General features: G+C 42.4%; 1 protein-coding gene across 1 annotated transcript in view; it reads right to left on the reverse strand.

Moving 5' to 3' along the window:
* Window positions 1-25,483, reverse strand: part of LOC111226161 (protein phosphatase 1 regulatory subunit 37-like) — a 47,932-nt gene that overhangs the window by 17,324 nt on the left and 5,125 nt on the right. Inside the window, exons 4-6 of the mRNA XM_022751265.1 lie at window positions 24,807-24,919; window positions 22,608-22,749; window positions 20,942-21,108 (exon numbers count right to left, since the gene is read on the reverse strand). Of these exons, the coding sequence (XP_022606986.1) occupies window positions 20,942-21,108; window positions 22,608-22,749; window positions 24,807-24,919 (422 nt within the window). The remainder of the gene's footprint in view (window positions 1-20,941; window positions 21,109-22,607; window positions 22,750-24,806; window positions 24,920-25,483) is intronic.

Consider the following 25,483-nt stretch of genomic DNA (forward strand, 5'->3'; position numbering starts at 1 on the left):
CAGGTCTAGACTGTCTCTTTATAATAATATTATTTACAGAGACCCAACAATTCCCACCAAGAGCAGCAGTGGAGAGGAAAAACTTCCTTTTAAGAAGCAGAAACCTCGAGCAACCCCCCACCCCCCCCACACCTCCTGAAAATAGTCCCTACTCAATGCACCATTTCCTCCTGTTTGAGTAAGTTTTGACAAAAAAACTACAGTGACCAGAATTTACTGAGGGTTTTTTTAAAATGAAACTTTGAGAGCTGTTTTTAAAGATTTCCATCTTCAGTAGGAACCAATGGGCTCAGAGCTGAGAGGAGGAGAGTACTGACAGGACACTCTGCTGACAATAATGTCTTAAGAAATTACACAGCTTTAATGATTATACTCAATAACTTAATAATAAGAAGGACACGGGGCCCATCTACACAACAGTGTAATCTGGTTGGATGCCCTTGTTAATAATGATTTTAAGTAATATATAATTCAGTAGAGCATCGTCATGAACAAATTAGCAATTGAGCAAATGACAACAACCTGTACACGCACAGCACCTGGGGCTGGTGAGGACCCTGAGGGTGTGGGGGTGGTAGGGGTGGGGGTGGGGTTGGAGGTTTTCATGACTGAAACTGTAAATCAGATCCGAGATAATTTACCCAAACCTGACAAGCTCCATAGGCATCACATGATCAAAGCTGGTAGTCAGTGAACTCAGGTATTAGACCAGGAATCAGACTACATATAATATGGATTTCGCCCACCAAACCGTCCTGCGTCTTCCCAAAATTGCATGTGTGTGTGTATGTGTGTGTGTGTGTGTGTATACATACATATATATATATATGTATAATAACTAAAAAGTATTTTATTTCGTCTTTGTTGATTTGACCATGATCATAAACATGCCACATTCAAATAATCATAATTGGTGTGGCCAAATAAAAACTGGATACAGCAGCGAGAGCAGTTACTTCACTATCATTTCCACCCCAATGCCCGACCCAGTTGTGAAAGCAGTGCACCCTCAGTTTTAAAAATCAAAACTTACATTGCAGCATCCCATTTAAATAGAAAATACATTGGTAAACTAGAGAAATATACTGGATTAAGGCAGATGTCTTATTTTTAATATACCAGTCCATGTAAGAATAGATGATTAGATATAAATAAAGTTGTCCTCCTATGAGGGGGTGGGTGGAGGTGGGTTTAAAATTAAATACATTATGGATTTATATGTAATATTAGATTATTTTGCTTTAGTTTTAGATAACACCATAAAATGCATGTTATAATTTACATTCCTCACAGACACTCATAGAGAACCTCAGAATTGAGGCTTGAAGTCTGGCAGTTAGTGACCAGTCAGCATCTCATTCATAACACCCCCCCCAATCAAAGCAGTCTAGGACCAGGCCTGTCTGGACCTGGAGAAAGTCAGGTCTCAGGTCTGGTCTCGGATGCTAGGACCTGTAAAGATTTCCACTTTGTTGGGTCAATAATCCAACCATAGTGCTACTGTAAATGTTGCAGCATCGCAGCCTTAATGATGCCGAACTTCCTGTTTTATAGTTGAAATAAAAAACAGTCATGATTCATAATGTTCCTCCTCCACCATCATTTTTAGTCATGACTCACATGTGACTATGTCGAATTTTTTGAAATCAAATTCAGTAACTTGAATTTTATTCTGCTTCCCCCTGACCATACCCCCCTCTCCTCCCTGTATTTATCAGGCTGTGTGACTTTCTAATCCCTCTCTTTAGCAGCGGTGTGTGAAAGCGAACACTCCTCCATGTGATTATGGAGGACCCTGGGCTGCTGATTATCTGGAGAGACCACCACAGAAACCCCCAGCCATGCTCTCCCAAACCAGTGCTGCTTTAATTCTGCTTAACTGATCTTCACACTTTCCCCAAATCAAAAAAGGTAAACCTCAGTGAAACTCTGTGGTTGTTCCAGCTGCAGGAGATTACACTGAATCTTGTCTTTATTTATTTATTTTTTTTTATTTTTATGGATTTTGTTGATGTTGATAAAATTGACAAGTTTCTTTTTTCAAAGCTGCTGAAAACACAGGTGTCCAGGAGCTGATTCAGCCCTGTGGCCACAGAAAACTTGGACGAGCATCTGAATATTTAATAATTTAAAATAGACAGGACACAATGGAAATCTTATTGATATTTAAACAATATTGTGAGATAGAATACAGGGATTGAGTGACAATTTTTTGCTGAACCTGTCGTATGATGATGTGATTCTCTTGCATGTATTTGCATTAAAACACACATTCATAAAGCAGCTTGCCACACAGTGAATCACATCCTAAGAGTATGTTAGAGTGAAACAAGATGACAATATGACACGTCACTATCTGTCTGAACTCTAAGATGGTGAACATGAACACTGAGAGCACGTTAGCATTTAGCTCAAAGCATCACCATGCCTAAACCACAGACTGTAAATAAAGATGGACGTAGCCTCTGTGACGTCACCCACAGGTTTCTGAAGAGCAGTTTTGAAGCTCAGAGTGAGCTGGTCCACTGTCACCATCTTGGCAGTGTCTGACTCCACCCATGACTCCCAGCTAATCCAAAAATGGACAAAGAGGTGGGGCATGTGTGAAGCTAAGACTTCAGTGCATGACAGTTTGTTGCAAGCATACACTCACCCACTCAAAGAGACCATACCCTCAATTCTACAGAACTATGAGCCTTAATAAAATGTAAACAGGTGAGTTATATAAACAGGTGTCATGAAGGAGGAAATTATCTCTACAGACCCAAACAGTTTCTGTACCAGGCTGTAAACATGTTTATTTCTGCTGTAAAGTTGGACATTTTAAGATGGGAGTCTATGGGGACTGACTCACTGTTGGAGCCAGACTCTAGTGGTCATTAGAGGAACTGCAGGTTTTGTTTCTTCAGTGTTGGCTTCATTTTTCTCTGAGCTTGCCACTTCGCCTAAGCATAGCCTCACAGGCCACTAGCATGGTTGTAGACTCGATTTAAACATCTGTGTGAAGGTTACAGCGTAGCTGACATGCGCCTCCTTGAAAAGTTAACAACATTGAGAACTGTGAAAGAACTGTGGCTGCTGTTGTTTTCTAAGTTTTCTACAAGTTTTCGATCTTGGTGGAGTTTTTTACTCTTTTTACATCAATATTAGCAGGTATAAGCAGGTTTTTTAAAAACTGTTTGACCGCTTTTACACTGCCAGCTGAGTTTGCTGAGGAGGACACACAGAGTGTAACCACATACAGTTACAGAGCACACACACACACATGCACACACACACACACGCACATACACACACACGCACACACATGCACACACACACACACACACACATACACACACACATACACACACACACACACACGCAGAGGAGAAAGAGTGAACCGGTACCCACAATGCAGGCTGGTAAAATGGATCCGTCATCAGCGTCTTGGTGCTCTGATGGTAATTGTGTGTTTTCAAAACTTATTTTAGGGCTGCAGCTCACTCTTTCAACCTGGAGCGCAGTGCGGCCGCAGTGTTTCTGCTTCAACACCACCATGCTGGGAAAAGACAGAAAAGGGGTGGAAATCTGTGTGTTGATGTGTTTACATCACTGCTGAGTGGAACCGGAGCTGATAATTACCCGTGTCTACTGCAGAGTCATGTGACCCGGGTGTGAATGCTGATTTAACCCTTTTCCATTGCCAAAAAAAGTCTGATGTTAGCAGGTCTTAGCAGGTTTTTTGACCAGTGGAAAAGGGGCTTTTGAGAGTGACAGCAACATAAAGGAAGTTCAACAAGGACTCAGTGATCCTCTCATTTTCACCAACAAACATCTGACAAAGTGATCACATTGAAAACCTAAACACTGCGATCGCTGGTCATCTCTCTGTTGATGGAAAATAGATTGCACTGCGGCACTTTATTCAGCAACCAGACACAGAGAAGTAATGTCACCATCCTGCCTGATCATACAACACTTGAACCTAGTATCTAGTATATTTACTTCTATTGAAAAAAATTTCACTTTGAAACACAAACAACAAGTGAAGTGTGCTCCTATTTGCTTCCTTCTTTTTTTAATGAAGGATGTCCAAGACTCGTCTCCTCGGCGACGCCCTCCACTGTCACTCCGGCTGTTTAAGTCGTTCCTCCTCAGGTTTCCTCAGTGCCACTTCTCGGAGGCGTTTAATGACTTTGAGTGAGTCGACAGAGGCCGTGGCACTACCTGTGACTGGGTCTTTACACAGGTGAATATGCAATCCCAGGCTCAGTAAAAAGCCTTTATGTCCATGACATTTCCCAAATGGACTCCCTGAGGGCAAATCCTGCCGATTGCCTCGCCATTAGTGTTGTCTCTGTGTTGTCTGTGAGGGTGGCTGCATTACAGACTGTTTTAAAAGTCATACTTCTCATGCAAAACAGAGCATCACCCCCCAAAAATCATGCGCACGGTGGCATTTAGTTCCACCTGAAAATTGGAATATGGAAGAGTGAATTAAGGGTTGACTTTTGGAACGCCTTTTATGTGTGTTTTCTGCTGTTAGGACGGAGCCAGAGGAGACCACGAGTGAGGGATCTGTGGCATCAGCTGACGGCAGCTGTTGTTCATCAGCACACAACAATTATCTGATAAAGTCATTAGTAAATATATGCAAATATTCTTCATACACACACTTACAGCTTATGTGGGTGGGCTATTGGGTGTTATATAGAGTGGAGGGACTGGCAGGGGAGAGAGGGAAGCTGAGCCGCCATATGTGTGGAAATGTTTCAGGTGACAACAGTCACCCCCGACATGTTCTCTGAGGTTACTGTGACGGTGAGGGGTGTGTGTGTGTGTGTGTGTGTGTGTGTGTGTGTGTGTGTGTGTGTGTATGGATGGAATATAGGTCACCTAAACCTAAGCCATGCCAGGTCATCTGTCATAGAGGATCTTAATCACAGTTATTAACCAAAGAGCCAGCTGTCATTATCCGTTTTCTCACTAACTGGTAGAAAGAGCCTCAAAATAGCGATGTGTGTAATTTAGTGTTCTAAATTACACACATCCCCACACATGCCCCTCCAGAGGAGCAGATCAGTGCTGTTTCACAACAGAGTGAAAATAATTCTCATGGAAATAACATTAACTTTTAGTATTGACTAATAGCTTTCAGAGCTTTCAACCACATCTCACTCTTCATCAGTGAATACACGGTTGACTTATAATTGAGTCAGTTCAGTTGCTCTTACACGACATGAAAACTCTGGTCACATGACAGCAGGTGTCTGTATATGGCGGGAGATGGTAACTCCTGTCGCTGGTGTCTGAATGTCCTTCTTGTTGACTGACTCTGGTGGATGACCTTTGACCTCTTCTCAGTGGAGGCTGTGAGTGTTTATTTCCTGATATTGTCTATTTCTGCTGTTCATCCAGTCTTTCTTGAAAATGCTTTGTTGGTTGGAAAAGCTTCAGAAGAAGTGGATTGTTTTGTCAAACTGCTCTTCATGAGGTGAATGTTCACAGGTATATTGCACCTGATGTGACACCATCAGCCAATGACTCACGCCAAGTGAAATCCCTCCGCCCCACACACTAACACTTCACCCCCCACACACACAACCACTCCAAATCAGTGCCCATGAATGACTTAGTTGGAAGGTGGTGATACAGATCTACCTGTTACAACAGGTATATTTGGGTCAAGTAGGACAAAGCCCACCCGTCAGCGGAAACATTGTGGTTTTAATAGCACTAGAGTAACTTAAAACGAAACTGGTTGGTTGTTCCATTTGATGTCTAGCTACCTCCAGTGGCTACATCCATAAAAATTAGAGAGAGAAAAGTTGCCACAAAAATGGCAACAAGCGGGGGCGCCCTGGTGGCTCACCTGGTAGAGCGAGTACCACATCATCCCCTCTCTCTCTCCCCAACCTCGCTGTCTCTATCACAATAAATGCAAAAAATACCCCAAAAAATAACTTCAAAAAATGGGAACAACCAGCCTCCATGTTGGCTGAAAATGACACCAAGGAGTTGTTGCTGACTACTGATTGGTTGTCAAATGGACTAAATTCAGATAATATTTCTGTCTTCCTCCTGCTAGAGCATAATACTCAAGACTATGAACCACCAACAGAAATCTTCTTCCTGTTTCTCCACTTGTGTGGACTGTGGCCTCTGCACAGAGCATCCAACAACCCAGCTCTAATAGTAAATGGAGAGCAGCCATGAACACACTAAAATGTCTCCCTTTTATTAATCATATTTTAATCCACAGACAAAAGTAATTCATGCAGCAAATAAATAAATAATGGCAGTCAACTCAGCACTCATTGTTTCCTTAAGGGCACATGAATTGCTTATGCAGTATTCATGTGGCTTTCATATGGATTTCTTTCATTTCTGTTCCTATGTAGGCCATTAAAGTTTTCATGGGGTGTTTGTTTTTGTCTTCTTTGTGATTTCTTTTGCAGAGGACTGATAATCAATCGTGTTCTGTCGGGTAGCATGGGCAGGAAAAAATGGAGATGGAGAATGTGAATCACTTGTAACACAGCTCGCTTCCTGGATACGAGATACACAAGAGGCAGAACACAATGTTCACATGAACATTGTGTTCTGCCTCTGGGTTTACAGTGTGAATACAGTGCATGTTTTCCAAAACTACAGTATTGAATAATGAAAACCAGGAGTGTTTTTGCAGAACATTATGATGTCACAGTGAAGTTGGCCTTTGAGCATTTGGATATAAAATGTCATCGCTTCATTTTATCCTCATAGACATTTGAGTTATAATTAATGAATGAATTTGTGAGTTATTGCTAAAAATGTGTTTTGTGAAGTCACAGTGACCTTTGATCTTTGACCACCAAATCATCTAATCAGTTCATCTTAGTGTCCCAATGAATGTTTTTGCCAAATTTGAGAGTTCCCTCAAGTTGTTACTGAGATATCGCATTCACGAGAATGGGACTGATGGAAAATCCAAAAACATAATGCCTCTGTCTCTGACTGTCCCCGCTGCAGAGGGATAAAAACGCTCTATCAAATTCAGGCTAAAACATTTTGGACATGAGCTTTCATTTTGGCTGCCAGTGCAGTAAGAGATTCAGCTAGCAGGATTCCCAAAACAAGATCAAGTTATGTGAAGTACTGTTCTTGTTTCACAAAATTTCACACAGATAATATCTACAGAGAACCTTTCTGAAACAACTTTTTAATTTGCAATCTCCAAGTCTGGAAAGATGTGTGCTCTGTATGTGTCTACCTATGGCAATATGGATCAGTGTGCCCACCACTTTGGTCCAGACTGAAATATCTCATCAACTATTGCACTTTTGAACAGGACTTCATGATCCTGAGATGATGTCTCTCAATGAGTTTCCTCTGGCATCACTGTGAGGCTGACCTTTTTGATTTTGAGTGAAATCTTTTGGCAACTGCAGGACGTCCGTGGAGATTCTCAGTCATCCAGGTCATGACAAAGGGCAACTGCACTTGCTTGAGGTTCTTGAGGACAGTTCACCTCTGATCTGAAAGGCTTCTTCAGTTCTAACAGACCAGCGGGGAGTCTCCACCAGTCACCATCAGAACCTCAAACAAGTCCAGTTGCTGTTGTACAGCACTTAACAACTATAAGATGGAGCACCATGAAATGTGTGTGATGTTCATGGGCTCCAGACGATAAAAAACTTTTTGAATAGGTATTTTTAGGAGGCAGAGGATACTGCTTTACTACTGAGAAGCATACATGTATAATGTCAACAGACACATCCCAGTTGTTGAACAAGACTTGCAACATTGTTTAGTTTTTTCTACATAGTTCTCAACCTTAAAGCTGCTTTTACTTTAGTTTTGTCTCTTCGCCAATGACTGTATATAAAGATGGCCAAAAAAAGAGTGATGCCAAAGACCGTTGATCACGCCCTGGTGGCTGGCGGCAGTATAGGTCATAAACCCCGCCCCCTCCATGTTAGCAGATGGGCCAAACCAAAAAAAAAAAAAAAAGTACACGTTAAATAAATTTTCTGATACTTTTGGTTTTAATTAGTTATTTCATGCTATAAAAAGGGGATGTGAGGTCTTGATTGACAGCTGTGATTGCATCGTGATTGGGTCAAGCAGGTGTATGGGTGGGACCTCAGTACTGTGGCTCCACCCCCTGATCACTCCTGCACAGACTCTGGCTCCTAAAGATGTCACCAGCACAAAATGTCAGCGCTCGTATCCGGGATATTTTGGCATCATTTTCATACAGTGGGAGGAACATCTTTCATGCAGTCACTGTTCTTTCCTATGGTTGAAAGTTTTTGTTGGCAATATCAAAGCTGCCTATTGGGCATGAAAAAATATTGTCAAAAATCTACAAAGTTATAAAAGGTTTTGGGAGATGGTCTGTATGATTCGTAAAAAATAATTCAGCGTCATCATCATCACACATCACCCCTACGCCATCATCCATCCCGCCACAGCTTTACTACTGATGTGCTGCAAGTGGTGACACGCACACATCATCACAACCACATCATCACTACTGTCGCTGCTGCTTCTCACCGTCTCAACTTCAGTCACCATCATTGCCGTCACATAATTAGTGCACAGGTGTCAGGTCACAGCCTCATATCTAACACTCTCAGTCCTGCTCCCATGTGGCTTTATTACAGCCTCACAAACTGCTGTGCACACACTGGTGACTTATCCTCTCCACACATGTTGCTGCATGAAAACAAAATCCAAAAATATCACAAATAAAAAAAACATACTAGAATTACCACCTTGTGGTTGTTTCCTCCACCAACCAGCCAAGCTACAGGAAATATGGTCACAGTCTCTTCTTCCAGCGTTACAGTGTTGAATAATGGTCAGAAGTGTTTTTACAAGTTCTTTCAAGGTGTTACTGAGATATCACATTCACAAGACCAAAACTGTGTTTTGTGAGGTCACCATGACTTTAACCTTTGACCTTTGAGAGCCAAAATCGAATTACTTAATCCTAGGGTCCAAATGAATGTTTGTGCCAATTTATGTGTAGATATACAGACAGACAATCCAAAAACAGAAAAATAGCTGCCATGACCGTGCACCCACCCACAAAGATCACCAACCAATAAACCACGCCCACTGGAGAAGGTACTGATATAATATAACATAATATAATATAATGGATTTCACCCTCAGTTGGACCTTAAATATGCTAGCTTCTACTTTCATTAACACCATTACATTACCACCTCACACACATTCATCATTATGAACTGCATCTTTCTAATTCCTTAAACTGTGTGAGCTTCTGTAGGAAGATCAACTAGATTCTCATGTCTTTACCTTCATTAGCAGACTGTTTGAAGATAACGTATTTTGCAGGACACTGAGGAGATAACTAATTGATCCCTGATGGGGTGAACCAGGGGACAACTGCAGTGAAGCCTAAACTACAGACCTTGACTTTGGCTACCCTCCTGTCAGGGCTTTAATAAGATGCCTAGCGACACAGTGTGTCATAGGAAATGCCAGGACACCAGTGTCTGGTGCCAGCATTGCCCGGAACCACAGAGGAGGGTTTGGAGAGGGTTCCTCTGACCTCTCCAACAGAACCAAGGGGGGACTGGCATCTGCTTTAATAAGGCTGCCCACTCTTCATTCACCGTGTCACCCCCCACTTCCCTAAGCTGTGGAATGGGCACTGGCACTGGGGGAGAGGTGGCAGAGGTAACAGCTGGCTGCAGCCGTGGCGGCATGGCCGTGGCATGACCACAGCTTTATTAGTGGCTTCCAGGACACCAGCTGATCCTCTCCCAGGGTCCCTGTCACACTGATGTCTTCATCCCTAAGCTGAGCAGACAGGCCAGGCCTGCAAGCCAGTGGAGGTGACAACAAATCCAATTACCTCCCCTCCATGGTGCCCGGACCAGACGAGGGGGGGGGGTTCAGTGGTGGATGTTGCCAGGATAGAGGATGAGGGACATGCAAGACAGGACGGCAGGACAAGAGGTGGTATACACCAGACTGATGCAGAGGCTTTACGTTTGGCCTCTGGATGATGGCACAGAGTGACTGTATTTTTCATGCTGTAACACATCACACAAGAGCTGAGGGTGGAGAGCTAAACCTGGGGACCCAAACTTTTATTATATAGCCATACCAAGCGGGTGGAGGTAGAGGTACAGGCCCAGTTTTCAAATCCAGCTACTGTCCTGCTTTTAAAAAGTTACTCAATTAAATCTACATATCACGCAGACTAGTTTCAGGTTACATCCTTGTTTATCCAGAGTCATATAAAATATGAACCATAACTTCACAATTGCTGTGAAGTCTTGAGTTAAGGCGGAAAAAGTTCCATCAAGGCATTGGTGAGATATCGTGTCCACAAGAATGAGATGGACAGACAAAAAACCCAAAAACAATTTGCCTCCTGTTCTGACTGTCGCCTGTGCAGAGGAATAACAAACTGGCTCCTTTTGATGGTTTAGGCGGGAACATGTTAAGTTCTGATCATCGTGGGTCAGTATCGATCTGCAATCAACGCTGCTGTCCCCTGTGTGGATTGAGGGGAAACTTGTCTGGCAGAGAGGATGGAGGGAGGGCCTGGAACAGAGAGAAAAGCAAATACGAGGCAAACCGCCAAAGCAGAACCCCTCAGCCGTTATGTTTTCCCTCACTCCGTCAGTCTCCTCTCTCCACCAGAACCCTGCGCCGTGTTGGAGGAGTCTCACCTTATCATCCACAGAGCCTCAGTGTCGGGAGTTTCGCCTTCAGTCTGTGACTTTGGTGCCCAACCGGAGAAGATCATTCACCACTTCCTCTCCTGACATCTCTCCATACAGGGACGGGATGATCGATTCATGAGTGCAAAAAAAGAGGGGACGGTGGGACTGTGTGTGTGTGTGTGTGTGTGTGTGTGTGTGTGTTTGAGAGAGAGAGAGAGAGAGAGAGAGAGAGAGAGAAAGAGAGAGAGAGAGAGAGAGAGAGAGAGAGAGACAGACAGAGGGGGTGGAGCTCTCACTTTTTAGAAGGTGGTTGCCAAGATCTAGCCAAGATATTTCATATTCATAGTTAAATATTCAGTGCACATGGTGGACAGGGGCAATTTCTGCAGTCAGCCCGCCATTCAAAAGTGAAAGGGATGTGGCTTGTGGATGAAGGGAGCGAGAGAGAGAGACACGCATGGGGCTTCATGGTAGTCAGATGAGAGGCTGCCAGCTGCTGATGGGTGACTGTTTGAGCGTGGCGCCTCAGGACATGCCCGTTGAAAGGCGATGCGATCCGATACCCCCACTTATGCGGGGCTTATATACATATGCCCCCCGCTTATGCAGAGGAGGCCCATATCAATTGCAGAACTTCCAGTGTTTTGGTCATTATGCCAAGTTGTTTGAGCGAGCGCCTTGCATGTCTGAATGGAGAATGTGGACTTACTGGGCTATGACCACTGAGAAAAGCCTCCTCTGCATAAAACGACCTTGTGGCTCCTCGAACATGTTGAATCACACTTTCTCCTGTGTGTCAGCACAGCTGCTAAGTGAATAAAGTTTTGATAAAGCTCCTTAGTTTCAGCACTGAAACTATATTTGGAGTATTACTGGCTGTTTGGCCTGAGAAAAATAAACTGTTTGATGAGTACAGGGTGTTACACTAACTTTCATTCTTGAGAAGATGATGAGTATGTCTTAAAATTATAGAATCTAAACCAATACGTCTTTGAGTTCTCTGTCTCAATCCACAATACAATGGAAGTGAATATACTGGTTTCTACACAGTGAGATGTGTGGATTATCCAGGGTCACTAGGATACCGGTCGAAAGCCCTAAAAAAGCTAGTAAGAGGACCTTTGAGTTGAGATTATATTGTCATTTAATGCTCAAGAATAAGTGTTGGTTTAGTTAAGTAGTAAGTGAGTTCAAGTTACAAAGAAATTTTGTTGTGGGATGTTTCGTGTTAGCATCAGGGCTAGACTGTCAAATTAGGGGCCCAGAACCTCAGGGGCCCCAAAAGCCCCATGTTGATAATGTGTACTCAGCAAAATTAACAAATACAAAGCTACATTACATCTAATTTTAACACCTTAAAATATCATATATATTCTGGTTATTTATTATAAACCCTAGTTATGATGATGTCACTATGAAAGTGAATTAGCAGAAATGAACTCTTCCAGTGTTTCAACACTCCAGTGTTGGAGGAGTTGTTGGTGATCTATAAACTATTGCATATATTATTTACTCAATCTTAAGACTTACATTTTTTCTTTTCTTTTATTATTGCTGAGAACTCTTTCTTTCCTTCAGTCACTTCATTTCATTGTATATTGTGCAATGAGGATAAGGACAATTCATTCATGTTGCAGCCAAAAAATGTACTATATGTTCATAATTTAACTTTGTGTAGTGAGTCAGCTGCAGTGAACCACTGGAATGGGCAGATCCAGGGTCAGTGTGAATAAAATGTAACTGTGAAGCTTCTCGAGGAGAAAACTGAGGGGCAATCACATTTAAAGAGGTTTCAGATCCACCCTTGTTAACACTGTGTGGTGAGTGTGCATAAGTTGTGCTGCAGTTTGACTGTTACAATATGAAGTGTTTCCTTGTTCCAGTTGTTCCTCCACCTCCACTCAGTGAGAGGATAAAAACCACACATCCCTGCTCCCTGCGATGGTGCAGGTCACACTTCTTGGGTTGGAGGAGTGGGAGTGATTAAAAATGACAAGGAGACATGTCGAATGTTATTCTTCAAAGAGCTGCACCTCGCTCAGTATCAGAACCAGCCGGTCCGCAGGGGGAACTGGGGCAGGGAAGTGACTCCGCTCCCCTCCAGCCCCAATCCAGACCCTAAAATGCTGATCCCCCCCCCCCCCCTTCCCCCCGCCTCCACTCCCCTAACTACACGTCCAAGTGATTACACTACACCCCCCCAGCCCCTTGCTCACACACAAACACACACACAGGAGCACACACACGCTCAGAGGGGCTAATTAAGGCTTTAATATGCAAATGAGAGCCGCAGTAAATTACACAGCTGGCAAATATGCCTGTTTTTGCCTGAAAATACATCAGGAGTGCAGCGAGGAGTGTGTTGCTGCTGTTGTTGTTGTGTTTGCAGAGAGACAGGGGATTGCCCCCTCCCAGCAACCTCAGCCCCCTCTCCCTCCCCTCCCTCATCTGAGACTCATCCAGCTTTGTCCCTTTCAGAGGTATCAGGAGGAAAAGTCGACTCTCTGCACAAGTAATGTTGGGAGGGACACAACAGGAGTTCAGTGGCTTTGAATATTAATGTGCTGTTGACTGATATACACTAGTCTGTGAGGTCCATCTTTCACTAACTAAAAACTGTCTTGGGAACCTGATGTGACACTGGTGGGTGAGGGGTGAGGGGTGAGGGGTGAGGGGTTGGGGTGATGCTCTCAAAAAATTATATCATGATCTTTTTGAAACCCAATCACAATACACAATCTGAATTCTGATCTTTTTACCCAATTTTGTTGAGGATATCCAGACTCGAATCAGTCTATGGACTTGTCTGTTTGCACCATTTAAAAGTCCCATAGAGTATAAAGGTCTCTGTCCATGTGTTGTTTAATTATCGATCAGGTCTAGGTTCTATATTAATACTGTGAAAGTATCAAAGCCTCAGTCCACAGAGAAATGCACACAGCCTGTATTCAGAAACTGAGCCTCAAAACCAGGCGTCAGGACTTCTGGAACTTTGTGATGTCACAACAAAGCAGTCACCACTCTCAACCATGCCCCAAGCCCCGCCCACATGGACTCACCATCCAAACTTGCAGGATTTGGTTTCTCTGAGTGTTTACCTGAAATCTGCTTTATTTTTATTGGATCACTCAGAAAACAGTCAGCAAAACAGAGAAGAGGCTCAGAGCCTCCCTTTCTTCTGATTGGCTGACTGACCTGTTGTTACTAGAGTTTCAAAGAGAAGCCTGAGAGAGGAGATGTAAAACTACATTGAGATGGTTTTTGGTTCTTAAAACCACAAATATATCTTCTTATGGATCAACACTTCAAATACAACACAGGAGAAGAAGAAAATATGGAGCTTTAAACACAATATTCCATTAAAGTCACTGTTTTCAAAATGGCAATCATCGCTTAACTGCCATGTTAACCACAACTTTGAACTGCACCATATCCTTAGTTAGACAGAATGTGAAGCCTCATTCACCTTTCCATCGTTTGAAATATCTAACCGTGTGTAGTTAATCGGCTCCAATACACACTACAAAATACTGAACCCCAAATTGCCCCCTATGTATCATCGAATGTGCATGTAGGGTAGGAAAGCGCTATATGTGTAAGGAAAAGCACTGTGGGTGAATGTGGCTTGTATAATAAAGAGCTTTGAGTAATCGATAAGACTTGAAAAGCTCTATATAAGTTCAGTTCCTTTTCTACAAGGCTGCTTGCTCACAATGAATTGTTTATCAGATATGTCACACATGAAAGAGATCTTACCATAGAGACGTGATATAATTTAGCCAATCAGAGAAACTACTGTACTAGGGAATCATTCTGTTGGTTTGTGAACGCAGCGTGCATCCATGTCATCAGTGGAGACTAACAACAGCTGGTACGATGGTAAAATGTTACAACCTCAACGACTCGCGTGAAAAAAACTTTCATAAAAACAGATTCAGCTAGGTTTTCATATGTCACAAACCTAAGGAACCAATCCTGTCAACTTGTGGGGACGAGGGGCGTGGCTAAATAAACGTGAAACTTTGTCAGTACAGAGAGAGAGATAGAGTTAGCATTAGCACAACCATTAACGCTGTCTCAGCCACTGCCAGTTACACGCTAACAAACAACATAAAAGATGCTAACTACGCTAACCGTTCTGATACGTCTGCTAGTCTCTGATACTGGTCAGCAGCTCACTCTGAGCATGGAACTGCATTTCAGAAACCTGTGGGTGATGTCACAGAGGCTACGTCCATCTTTATTTACAGTCTATGGGTAGAACTTGAGCGCCAACAGCCATGTATGTATTGTAGGTTGCAATAGAGTAGTTCTAACTATGGTTAAGATACAGTAGATGAATACCAGCAGGTCATCTATCATGTTTGTATGCATGCATAAATCCGCCTCGTCTGCCCCTTAATGTGGCACCATGGTCTGAGGTCGGGAGCCCTTCAGATACATAATAGAGTATGGCATTTTCTTTTTGTTGGATACTGTTGTTTAAAGTACTTTTTAATTAGAAGGGCACATATTTTAATTGAGTGGAAGAGTTAGTTCAGTGTTAATTTCAGTATCTCTTCCAGGGTGAATTTCTTTAGTTAGGTCAGAAACTCTCTGGTGATTCACTCGGTTAAATAGTTGTTAAAAGTAGTTTTTCCTCTCTGCTCTCTGAGCTGCATTGTGTGCTGTGTTTCCAGCAGGTGACTGACTGATGTGGAAGCAGTGTGAACCCTGGTCTCCCGTGGCTGCTCTGAGCTGTTCCCCACTGCCCTCCGAGGCCTTGCCGGGAGGTTTGTTCTGCCTGGTTGCTGTTGTCTGCCTGCGTGCTCTATTCCCCGGAGCAGTGGTGTCATCATGATGTGAGCTGAAACCTGAGCGCCGACTACATGCATGGTCAGGCCGTCCTGTCACCTAGCCACCCTACTGGGACTGACCATGACAGGAAGGGTGCCCAAAAACATACCCAGAGACCTCTTTGTTTCACACTGCTCCGAAAATAAGAACCCATGCTCTGTGCAGAACATTTCCCACAGCGATCTCTCTGCAGACCCACACAAACACATGTATTTCCTCTCAGATGTCACTCCCATACCTCCCTCATTCATGCAGATGTGCTCTGAAGCCAGGAAACTTAACTGAGGTGTGAACAATCAGTGTTATTGGATAAAGTAAAGACTGCAGATTGTTGATCTTTGTGCAGATATCAGCTGATATCAGATATCAACTATGTCTCTTTATGTACATTCAGAGCTCACTACAGTGGGAAAAACTACAGGATGAACAGGGTAGGCCAGAGGCCCTTGGAGGCCCTTGGAGGCCCTTGACATTTGATTGGGAGTCTGCACTACAAAAGTACACTGAGATGATGAAGGCTTAAAGACAGGTCTCTCATTTTTTATCTCATCTCCAGGCCTCTTTGTTGAGGGGCAGTGGGTGAAAATCCTGCTTTTAATCATTTCAGTTAATATTATCGTGCACTTTGAAACTGGTGGGCTTGTGAGGCTCTGTGTGACACTTTTCATAATGGATTCTTGAATGCGGCAGGATCTGGGGGTTCAACAGGGGCCCACAGCTCAAATTTGTCCCTGGGCCCCTGTAGCAGCTGTTCTAAGATGATGATTTGTTGTTGATTTTATGTGTGTAGAAAAATACCTTTCTTTTCACACTCTTATTATGTATGCATTGTAGTTAAAGCAAGTAGGTATTGAAAGGCTTGGTTTTCCGAGGGCAGTTCTTCAGAGTAAATATGACCAATGAAGGATTGAAGGTGTTTCAAATATGGTGTTTAAAGGCATTCAAGTCAAGCACATTGAGCAGAATTTCAAATATGAAATGTCGTATGTATACAGTATAGTATATATACATATATATATATATATATATATATATATATATATATATAATATATATATATATATATATATATATGTCGTGTGTGTTGACATTAGATTTGTTAGTTCTGTCATTGCTTTTGAATCCCTTCTTAAAACACAAAAAATGCCTTCATCTTTGTGCATTTTTTTATTTTATAATTGTTTTATTGTTTTATTGTTGATTCATTCTTGACACACACATTTTTGAAATACTTTGTAACTTTTTTTAAGAAAAGTGCAATTCAGATATAAGCTCATTATAATTATTACTATCACTATTAATTATTATTATCATTTGTGTAATTATGTTTTCTATATTCTTGCTAATATAGCTGTCGGTTAGAATAGAAGCACGGAAAAGCAGCAAGAAAGATTATGTGACACGGTCATAGAAGCAAATAAGCATCTTTATTAGAACAAAAACGCAATTTTGGCAAAGACTATAATTATGCTATGATTATAACAGAGAGTGAGGGGGCAAAAACTGGAAAAATGCACTGATGAGGTCAATGACCTCTCAAGGTCACCAGAGGTCAAATATATAATGCTCCACGTCTGAAATAAAACCTTGGGGTATGTAGATTATATGCTAAAACTTTCATGTTTTAGTCAAAACATGCACAATTGGTTTGCCTGTCTGCCCAACTAATGTATACTGTTTATATAAAGCTTGACTTGTTGAGTTAAATGTCTTTAAACCCTGAAACCTGAAAATACTTTGTTGTCCTTTTGGCTTCCTCTCAAAGACCAACAACTGCTCCTGTTGTCCCCTCCACAGGACTACTCACACAAGATACTGAACCTCCTTCCTGTTGCCTTTCCTTCCTGCACACACACACACACACACACACACACACACACACACACACACACCATACTGCTGTAATTATCACTCAGTGAGACAACCACTCTCTAACAGCTACACCTTGCTGACACGCGACATTCAGGAGAGGACACTCTCAGCGTTATCACTGAACTCCTCTGCTGGAGAACAGCTGACAGGACGCTCACACCAGCCAAATCCAAATCCAAATATTTAAGCATCAGTCAGGTAAACAGGTTGCGAGCCTTCCCTCGTCCGACCCGTGATTAAGAGAGCATCGGGCGGGGGGGGGGGGGGTTTGGTTCAGTAGCTGGGCTGACAGAGTCCCCTGATAAGGATGTATAAACAGCTCCACCTTACAGTGGCTACAGAGAGAAGTTGCCCCTCGGAAACGGCAGATTTCCACTAGGGCCAGGGTGCATGAATATTTTATTAGGGTAAATAATTAATAATTAACAGCAAACAGGCCAGTGATCAAATGGAGCAGCGTGGCAACAGACATGAAAAATCAGACTCTTGTAAACAAAGACGAGAGGACCCAGATTTCCTCCCCTCTCGCCACCTTCTCTTCTCGCCTTTTAAATATGCGCATCCTCAGTCGCCCCCCCGCGTCGCCGTAAAACCACACACACACAAATACAGGCACATGTAGGAACACACACAAACTCCATATCAGCGACTCCGTCAAACTCACACAAAGTGCTGCCATAACCCCCTCCGTCACTCACTCACATTCATACCCACACTTATTTTCCGTCACAAGAATGAAATTTTCATGTATTCCTTGGCGACCCGGGGAATGTGACTGAGCGAGAACACTTGATCTGGCCACCCGCTGTTTTCTGATGGAAAGATTTGCTTTTTAATACAATCGTCACTCCTCCCACCTGGATATGCCACACCAAGACAAATCCCAGCTGTGTGACTCCAAAACCTGACAGAGCTTAAAAATTCCCTTATTACCATTCCCTTAAAATACCCAGCCACACTAACTCCCAACAATGGAGGAAATGCTAATCACGTCTCTCGGCGGCTTAGAGGAGCATGAAAACAGAGCCACCAATATGGAGGCTTTGGTGCATGTACAAAAAGTAAGGAAGAAGAAGAAAGAAAGAAAGAAAGAAGAAGAAGTCCCAGCTTTAATGACACACATTCACAGAAGCGTCATGGCTCTTAAAAGCTGCTTCTCCAAAATCTGGCACATCTTGCCGCTTGACTTTAGCCAGAGGAGACATTTCATAAAAATCAGACTTAATCGTGTAAACAACACGCAGACAAACAGAAAACCACTGCAAACAAAAATAAAACAACTTTGGAAGCTGTGTACGGATCGCCTTCAGAGTTAATTTTAAAATAAGCATCCCGTTCCTTGGAGATTTTAATTAATGCTTTAATATGCAAATAAGTTAGCAGAGATAAAATCATGACAAACAGATGGCAAGTGTGGGTAATTATTTTGTGAATCCAGCAGGGGCATGTATTAAAGTTATGGCATCATTTTCCTCAGGCCTCTGCAGCCATGGAAGGTGGAGAGAGAGAAAAAATACACACTGATGAACTGAGACACAAATGACTGACTGGTGTCTCCAAGTCTGTGACCACACTGAGTCTAAATATGTCACAAAAGACGAGATGTTACAGAGGGATAATGATCAAGTCACCAGTGTCCCTTAATTCAAAATTAGAGGGAAAATGTACATGAAAGCACCAACAGTCATTTGAATGAACTACAGACCTGAAACGCAAAGTGCATTTGACTGTGACAACATCACTAGTAGCCTGTACTATTTACAGCAGACAGGGCAGAGTTCATGAGAGCAGGTACTGTTTGTGTGTACTGACACATGCCCATGTAGTAGCTGCTATCCAGTTTGCATATAATCAGATTTTCAGATGCCTATTTTTATGAGCACTTCCAACAATTTCTTGTCCATTTTGGCTTCAAAGGAAATAGACGAGAAATCCTTCAACCCAAGCAAGTGGCTCTGTGAGACTACACCAAAGCATACTGGTGTGGAGCTATTTGTGAGTTTTGCTATTGTTATATCGCCAGCTTTAGCATCAAGAGCCGTTTACTTAACACCAGTCTAGAAGAAACGTTGACACAAGTTCAGCATCAAGCTTCATTCCCTAATTCGCCAAGAGTTGTCTCTAGTGGTGGAAAGCAACCCCATCGCTTCTTTTTGTCTATTGAAGACAGCATGCTAACCAGCTAGCCTTGTTTCGTCTATTCTAACCTCTTGTAAACGCAACAATCACTGCTGAGCTTGGCAAGTGACTTTATCAACACCGCCACCCGCTCCCAGCAAGAAACCACACTCAGCGGCAGAGAACACATACAAATAGCACCATTGGGCTGAATGCTAGCATCGCAATGCTAACTTGCTCACAAAGGTAATGCTAACATGCTAATAGCCTATTAAGCAGGCATAATATTAACCATATTCTCCATCTTGGTTTAGCGTGTTTGCATGCTAACGTTAGCTAAAACCAAAAGAGAGATTCTGGCTTTGTTGAAATCACTCACTACTTCCAGTGTAGTCCACTATGTGTGAATGTATAGTGAGAATTATTAGATGAGAAGAGAAGGATATATAAATGTTTCAAACCCCTGAACTGTTGTTTTTACATCTGTTGGGGAGGGGGGGGGGGTCCAAGTCTTAATCAGTGGGGTCAGATTCCCCCAATCCCCACCATAATTCGAATCCTGATCATACATTGCGATTGCGCTGGAAGAAAGAAAAATGGCCCAGACTTGAGTAGTGAAAGCTCACTATATAGTGACAAAGGGAGTGATTTCAGACACAACCAGTGTCATTCATTCTGCAGGTCATAAACCAAAGTACTGGACAAATTTAATTTGTAAATGCTGAAGTTATCACCATTGTTATTAGGATTCATCTGTTGAGGCTCATGAACGTCTGATCCAAATTTCATGGCAGTCCATCAGATCACTATCGAGCCATTTCAAAACCACAGAACACAGAACCTCATTGTTTTGGTAGATGAAAAGTCAACAGGATTCTACCTCGGTCTGCACCACATTTCATCCATCCAATAGTGTATGAGATATTTCAGTCACAGGCTAAAGTCTGATATAATGACTGATATCATTTAAAAGCACAACAGTTTGTAAATTTAAAATTAAAGAAATGTAACAAACATATGTATTTAATGGGGCTTTTTGCACTTGAAAAATAAACTCATCAGTGTTCTGTGGTAGATAACAATGTATGAAAAAATTTCTATATAAAAAATATTTCAAGCATGTTTCTTGTTATTTATCACCCAACTTATATCTGTGATAAGCTGAAATCAGCTGATGATATCAGTCACACTGATGTTATCCATCAGGCTCTGGCTGCTTATCGCTGTCGTGTTGAAGCACTCTACTTTTTTCTTTATCAATAGTCTTGGTAAAGTCTAAAAGCGACTGTAGAAAATCTTCAAACCCAAAACCACATTCAACGTCAGCACCATGTAAAGTCCAGTGAAACATCATATAAAGACCATGATTCAGCAGAAGAGCCAATGTCCTGAAGACCAAACAAAAGAATGAGACCTGTAACTATGACAATAACTGCACCCACCTGCTCCTGTGGCAGTGCAAGGTCCAAATCCAGACTAGCAAGAGAGCAGTTGATCCTCAGGGCCAGACACAGGGCCATCAGGCCCCCGACCTTCACTTCGTTCTGACGGAGGTCCAGACGCTGAATCTGATGGCTCTCAGCGAGGAACTCAGCCAATGCCACAGCACCTTCACCCGAGAAAACACACGTCAGAAGGTCAGAGGGTGTAGCTGCAAGGCTAGTTTCATTTTGGCAAACTACTCTCAGTAACCTACTTAGTCTAGATTGCATATTTCTATAAAAAAAAAAACCCATAGGTTCATCTGTGCAGCAAGTTATTATGACCCAAAGTTAAGTTTTGTTGCTAGGCAACATCTAGTGGTCATACTAATTAAACTGGTCAGGAGCAAAGGGAAAAGTGCAGTGACATAGTATAAAGAGAGACAAAGGTGTTTATATTGTAACCATGACAACAAAGACTGTCTAATGTTAAGGAAGTACTTACTTTAACCCAAAATCACAATTTTTTCCTAAACCTAACCAAGACATGACCGTTATCATAGTAACCATGGTGACAAAGGTAGGTGCGCTGCTATCAGCACACACAACGTGTTTATTATTGTAACCATGCCAACCAACTGTTTTAGGAGACACTGCTATCAGAGGGTTGATGGTTGTTCAGGTTGGAGTTGAGTTGATTCTTTACTAAACTAGACTTTGTAAAAATTCATTTACCCGCTGAACTCTTTCACTGTTCTTTGGTTTAAAGACCCTGATGACAAAATCTGTAGTTTGGCATGAAGATTTTATGTCCAGAATAACTCTGCCTCTGAGAAATGCTTCTAGAAATAAAATTCAAATCTTCTTTGCTGCTGGAAATGAGCTGGTTCCCGGTGAGTTAAACATCACATGAGTCATTATAAGATACAGTATGTGTGAAAAGCTTCTGCAGTACTAATGACACCTAAATATCAATTGGCTGAAGATGGTTTTAAATGTCACTGATTCAAAAGGGGAAAATCACCAGTTTAAAAACACAAAATTTGACTATTTGTAGTTGATACAATTAGTTAAATTAGTTATAATAGTTATAATAATAAATTTATTGTTGGTAATTTTTCAAGCATATTCCAACTAAATCATCAACTCAACAATTTTTGTGTTTTATTCGTCTTCTATAGTTTTAAACTGAAAATCTTTGGACAAAACAAGCCATATAAAAATGTCAGCTTGGTGTCTTGTGCATTTTCACAATATTTAGACATTTTTTAGACCAAGAAGAAAGCAAAAAAAAAACAAGAAGATAATCTGCAGATTGTTCAGTGATTACAAGGATTGTAAATTGTGGCTCCATGTCTGCTCTGACTGCACAGACATTCAAGTGCTTAATGTGAAATCAAACATGTGTTAAAATTTTTGTTTAAATTTGTTTTGCAAACAAATTTTAACAAAAATTTGAAATTTAAATGTACCACAGCACTATTACAGTAGTTTGCTAATTTGGTCACAACTTGATTTTGAATATTTTACCAAATTCAATATTAAACATGAAAAATGACAGTACAATATATTAAATGTAATTATATATCATATTAAAATTATATTAAAAAATAACAACAAAACATATTGAATTTTAATGGGCCTCATCTTGATGAAATGATCCAATACTTTTAATGGATCGTTGTACCTTCACAGGTGATACTGGCCTGGGCCAGGCCGAGCTGCAGCACTGAGCAGTTCACCATCAGAGGCATCCTGATCACCTGGATCCCCTCGTTCCCCAGGAAGTTCTCGCCCAAATCCAGGACCTGCAGGACCTTCAGCACGGGCTGCAAAACAGGGATCTTGAGGTCACATTGATTCTTGTCAGCTCTTACCTGGGACCAGATGCTGTTCAGACCAGGTCCAGGGAAACACTGAAGAATTAAAAGTTTGTCAGTCTAAGTGAGTTTAAATGAATCCTCTGTGTGTGCTGTGCTACTTTCAGCGGCTGAGAAGTTTTAATTATCATTATTATTATTATTATGCGGTGATTATTATTCCTTTTCAAAAATGTTTCCTCTCATGTTAAAAGCTCAGAACTTCTGTTTCCACTCTCCAGAGCCACATTAGCATTGAAGGTTGATTAGCTGGTGCATAAAGCTGGGGGTGTCTGGGGCACAGGGGGCCTATGTTGCCCAACAGCTTGAAGAGGAACGTGCCACCCACTCCTTGGTTGCCCCCTCGCCTCGCCACCCTTGTTAAACTCCTCTGGTCACTGCTCTGAAGAGAGAGAGAGCATGGGGGCGGAAAGGAAGCCAGGAAGGCAACCGACAGACCCAGAGAGCGTCTTCTTCTGAGTTAATTTGCACCGTGGTGACAACAAACACACTTGAGAGGGCCCCCCCCCCCCCTCCTCCTTTTTTCCTCGCCGAGTCGCAGCACACAGAAGCACCGGCACATCCAACGCGTGGCGAGAAGCTTTCTCTGGCGAAGAGGGGAGGAGGAGGAGGAGGAGGAGGAGGAGGAGGAGAGGGAGGAAGAGCTCCTCGAATGGCTATGCACGAGGGATAATAGCAGACAATTAAAGAGGCGACTGCGTGGTTGAGAGTGTGTGAGAGTCAAGCATGGTTGAAGCCTGTCAAACGTAAACCACGGGAGGGTTGGAGTGAGAAGTTTGAGGGGGGTAGGAGTGTGAAACCACCAAACACACAGTATGCTTTCACACATGACATGCTGGCTTTAAACAAAAAAAAAAACCAAAAAAAAAAACAGCAGAAACACGCAAAGTGACAAAAAAAAAAAAAAAACAGAGCCCTGCTTAACATACCTCACCTCACCTCTCAATCATCATTTTCTAAATTATTTTGAACAAGGAGTAAATTTAGATGTCATCAGCCAAATTCGAGAAATCAGAGTCAAGTGGATTTTGGCCCAGATCTGCCCCCCCCCCCCATCTTAGTCCTTCAAAAGACAAACCAGGAGGACGGAGAAGAGAAGCAGATACACCAAGCAGAAAGGTTAATAACAGCTCTCCTCGTCATCATATTCGACACGACCAGCTACGGCTCTAATTATCATCATTATGGCCTGCAAGGACATCTACTTATCCCCGTGACTGGCAGGCCGCATGAGCAGCCCTCCTTAACACACATCTATTATTTAATCAAACTGTTCCTTCTTTTGGTAGCACTGGAGGAGACGAGCGAAGTGTGTGTGTGTGTGTGTGTGTGTGTGTGTGTGTGTGAGCGTACGAGGCAGGCCTTTAATTTCTAGCCTTTTGACTTCCACAATCGCCACTCACATGACAGGAAGGTGCAGTTTATGCTGCCAATCAGGTGGAAGGAATGCATGTTATTAGGAGTGTACGATGAAACGTGTGGAGGCGGGACGTTGTTCAGAGAAGGGAACTCTCTGGTTGAGGACCAACGCTCCTCATCTCCTAAATACCACATAGAGGAAAACAGGTATCAGAGCTGCTCCGCTCACGTCATGGTCAGAAATAGACTCAAAGTAGGTATGTTCAAGTCTTTAGTCTTTCTGTTTGTAGGATGGCGTGTTGTTCCTGAGCTGCGGTGGAGGGACAGAGACGCAAAAGCTGTGTTTCAATTCAGGGGCCACACCTTCAAGGGCCGCGTCCTGTGTCCCTCCAGTTCACCAATCAAGCTGTACCTTCATACCTCTGCACACAGAATCAGACCCCAGGGCAGTTTAGAAGCAGTTCCAACACTTCATTTTAAGCATACAGAGGCCTGGATAGCTTTATCTATTGTAGACTAAACGTTCTGTTCTAACTTATAGTACAGTGTTTTATCCAACATTCCTTGCAATTGCATGGTCTTGAAGGTGTGACTCATGTTGCTGAATGTACCTACAAACATAAACATAGCTGTCTCCTGCTCCTCACCAGCGTCTTGGCCAGATGGACCATGCCTTCAGCAGTGATGTGGTTGTTCCTCAGCAGTAAGACCCTCAGACCTGCCGTCTGCCGCCTCAGACCATCACAGAGCTCCTCCAAACCTGGATTATTAAAAATAAATACATGGATTAAATTATGGTAATCAGCAGAACATGATCAATTTAACTGCTTGTCTCTGCTTGTGATTGTAAGCTAAATGGCTCTGACAGATGTTTAGTGGGAGTGTTGCTGCAGTCCTGCTTATGACTTCAGCTCCAGTAACTATGACGAGGGTTGCTATGTGCGTAACCTTTTCACATATGTGTATTAATTAGATAATAAACTGTGCAAGTTAGCATGCTGACAGTGTGACGACACCTCCCACTATATTTACCTATGAGGCTGCTCGCGGGCAAATGAGGTGGGTCATTCTTTAATAAAAACAATAAAAAACTGATCATGGGTCTGATCACTAATTATTAGTAACATTATGTGTCGCACTTGTGCAAACTTCTGCGGAGATTTGCTGCCTCTTGTTCACATAATGGGAATGATAAAAATTTAGGGATGCATGTCTTGACATAAAGTGCAACTTTTTGAGAAATACACTTATTTGCTTTAATGCACAGAGTGAGATATAGACATAGTAATAACATGTATCTCCCACTAAAACCCATTTCTGTTTG

This window comes from Seriola dumerili, unplaced genomic scaffold, assembly GCF_002260705.1.
Source record: "Seriola dumerili isolate Sdu_G_001 unplaced genomic scaffold, Sdu_1.0 BDQW01000149.1, whole genome shotgun sequence".
NCBI classification, from domain to species: domain Eukaryota; kingdom Metazoa; phylum Chordata; class Actinopteri; order Carangiformes; family Carangidae; genus Seriola; species Seriola dumerili.